The 3,413-nt window shown below is 29.0% G+C and overlaps 1 protein-coding gene across 1 annotated transcript; it reads right to left on the bottom strand.

Annotated features, from left to right (window-relative positions):
- Positions 1 to 1,490: 1,490 nt before the first annotated feature.
- Positions 1,491 to 3,181, bottom strand: LOC130894618 (peptidoglycan-recognition protein 2). The gene is made up of 4 exons (XM_057801545.1): positions 2,942 to 3,181; positions 2,228 to 2,441; positions 1,875 to 1,993; positions 1,491 to 1,819 (listed from the first exon to the last, which is right to left on the bottom strand). The coding sequence occupies exons 1-4, from the start codon at positions 3,003 to 3,005 to the stop codon at positions 1,617 to 1,619; spliced, it is 600 nt and encodes a 199-aa protein (XP_057657528.1). The 5' UTR covers positions 3,006 to 3,181; the 3' UTR covers positions 1,491 to 1,616.
- Between the last annotated feature and the right edge of the window lie 232 nt (positions 3,182 to 3,413).

The raw sequence follows: 3,413 nt of genomic DNA, 5'->3' as shown, positions 1-3,413 counted from the left end.
TGATTTGTTTTTTTTTAATCTGGTGCAAAGTGACAAATAACGTTGGCTACATTGAATTCACCAAGGAAATATAAGTTGGTGACACTGAATACGTTGACAGTTAGGAGAATCATAGAATAAACTACAATTAAAGTTAGATACATTGAATTTACCAAAATATAATAAGTTGGTAATACTAAATACGTCAAAAAATTGACACTGTTGACAGTTTATAAGAATCATAGAATAAACAACCGGTAGACAAAATTATAACAGTGTCATATGACAAGTTATGATTACAAGGAGACAATTAACATTGGCCATTGGCCATTGGCCACATTGAATTTACCAAAATATAATAAGTTGGTAATACTAAATACGTCAAAATATTGACACTGTTGACAGTTTTTAGAATCAGAATTAACAACGGGTAGACAAAATTATAACACCCTTATATAACGAGTTATAGCAACATTGAATTTACTAAAAAAAAAATGATAGGTTGTAGATACTCAGTACAGTACGACAGTTTTGAAGAATCACAGAATAAACAACGGGTAGACATAATTATCACTTTCGTCTAACAAGTTATGGTAACTAGATGATAATTAAAATTGGCTGTATTAAATTTGCCTAAATATAAGTTGGTAACACTGAATACGACAATATTTACTTCTTAATAACAATAAACGTATCAAAAATAACCCAGAACATAGAAAAATGGGTATTTTTCACTAATACTAATCCATAGATAACTCATGTTGTTTATAGTATTAGTATTAGTGAGTTTAATCAGCGTGGTTATTTGACAAAAATTCATGATTATAAATAACTATAAGAAAGAAATTAATAATTTAATTAATTTATAATTTAAGTCCAACAAATCATAAACAAAAGAATTCACCTGTCAAAGATCCTATGATATTGCCGTGATACAATTACTTCGATCAGTTTTTGAAGAACAGTGAACGCGATACTAATTACATTCCGAACATTCACAGGTTAATCCAATCATAATCCATGAAAATCTCTATTATTTTTATTATTTATTTAACTGGCTTCTTTCGATTGAAGATCTATGATCGTTCTTTGACAATTGACGGTTGTATACGTTGGCGAGAAATCATCAAATTATGTTTCACAATTCCTACTGTTTACATTAAAAACTGAAAACTTATAAAAGCTGCGATTTGAAACAAAATGAGAGAATTTTAATTTATCCCGTCCTTCATTATTTGAAATTATAGGTAAATATTTATTATATTTATTTACTACAATTGACAGCTAAATATTTTTGTGATATTAAATATATCAACGTAGTCACGTACTGAAATTTAATCTCATAGCTATTTCAAAGTCTTTTAAACTTGTTCAAATGTGACTACATGGTAGAAAAACAAACAAAAAACTCTTATTGTAGTGTATAAACGCTAAATTGTTGAGCAAAACTGAATATCTACAGAAAATCCAGAGGCGTACTTAGTTAAAAGGTAAGTGGATATTTCGAATAATTGAAACAGAATTTTTTTATTAAAAAATATATATTACATACGAATTAGTATATAAAATAATGTATGCATTAAATATTGGAGCTGTGGGGTTTTCTTAATGAATTATATTCAATTGTTCCCTTTATGCTAAGCACTTTTCGTAGTGTTGGGGTACCGTGAAAAATGGGGCCATTGTATTAGATCGTTGTATAAATAAATGCCTGGACTTGCTGTTTGACTGACTTGTCTAGCTCCAAAAACTATATAATCATCGGATAACTCGCCTATTGTCATTGCACATTCCAAAAACTTCTTGGCTGCCATCAAAATAATGTTACTGGGTCTTTTTACTGAAACGATCAAACATATATAAAAATAATTATATGTATCAATAAAACAAATTACCCGCGAAATTTCCTATAAAAGCAAGTCCTAGAGAATTTTTGTTATATCCTCTAGTATGAGCGCCCACTTTATGCCAACCTGCACCTTCATAAATTCTTCCATCTCCGCCGACGAGAAAACTGAAAATAATACAAAATTCATTTTATTGATGCAGCTAAAAATTATTCTATAGAAGTTTCGGAGCCGGTCCTGGAATTTAAAAAAAACTCGTCCTCCCCACCACTCCGCCATGCTGGTGTTATAATCAAACACAGATCCGACTTGCCCTACTTTCGTCTGTCAAAATTTGTTTGCTTCACTCTTCTTCTTGATATTTTTACTAATCTTCTATCACAACGACTAAATTAACTTACTTATACCCTATATCGGGAAACTCCAGGCTTTCCATATGAAAATTTTGTATACTCTTTACCATTGAAGAGCATGTTTCTTGTGTTGAACATTCCGGCGTAACTGTATGATGTATAACGACTTTGGTAACTGGTATAATGACGTAATCGACAGCTATTGAAGGTAGACCTTGCCACTTGTCTTTTGTGACTATTTCTGGGCAGGTTTTTGGCCAATCTAAAATTAGTAGCGTAATGTAGAGGTTATTTCAACATTATCAAATCAGAAATGTTTCAAATAAATGATTAATAAGTAATCGTAAACATAGAAAAAAAAAACAAAAGCCGAGGCGTATGTGGAAGGGATTGTATATATTGTTGCATACTTCGTAGGTAACGTTACGTATAAAATTAACTACAGTACGAATTTCTATAAATGTAATAGCTCAATTCAAAAGAAGGTTTTCAGGATGATAGATAATTAAGAAGTCTTTAGAGAAATTGTGACAGAGAGAATCAATTTTTTTTATAGCACAATTAACGTTGTGTAAGTAGGGTTGCATACTTCGTAGGTGATGTATAAAATAAACTCGTAAAACTAGCTAAAAAGGCATTTGGATAAAAAAGTTGTTTTGATAGTTTAACTTATTAGTTTTATATATATTTCATATAATTATAATTTATCAAAACCTATTTTATATGTTATTAAATGAGATATAAAAATATTAAAAGAAATACCTGATTCCGCATATGATTTATTATAAAACAACAATGAAATCACTAAGAACCGAATATTCCACATTTTATAAAATAAAAACTTGGGATATTTTCAATCCTGAGAGATGATAGTTTCTAATTCAAAACTAAAATGAAACTGAACATTCTACACGTTATTCTTAATATCAACTTTCCAAGTGTAAATCCCCTTGTACAATATTTTTTACTACATTATTTATCGTTAAAAATATCTTTTTCAATAAGTCATAGTATAATAATAATATTCTTTGTTTATAAATTTGATTACCTTGAAGCATTAAACATGATATAGTCAGTGACCTCTTGACTAAAAAACAGAGACGGCTCTCCACAACTACTACAAATACATGATTAATTATTCTTACAATTTATTTTTTTATAACAAATTATACATACAGATATATTTTTTAGAACTCGTAATTACATAAGAACACAAAATTATTAATATTAAGAT

This window comes from Diorhabda carinulata, chromosome 5 (genome assembly GCF_026250575.1).
Source record: "Diorhabda carinulata isolate Delta chromosome 5, icDioCari1.1, whole genome shotgun sequence".
Taxonomy (NCBI): Eukaryota; Metazoa; Arthropoda; class Insecta; order Coleoptera; family Chrysomelidae; genus Diorhabda; species Diorhabda carinulata.
This window is presented reverse-complemented; position numbering and strand designations above follow the sequence as displayed.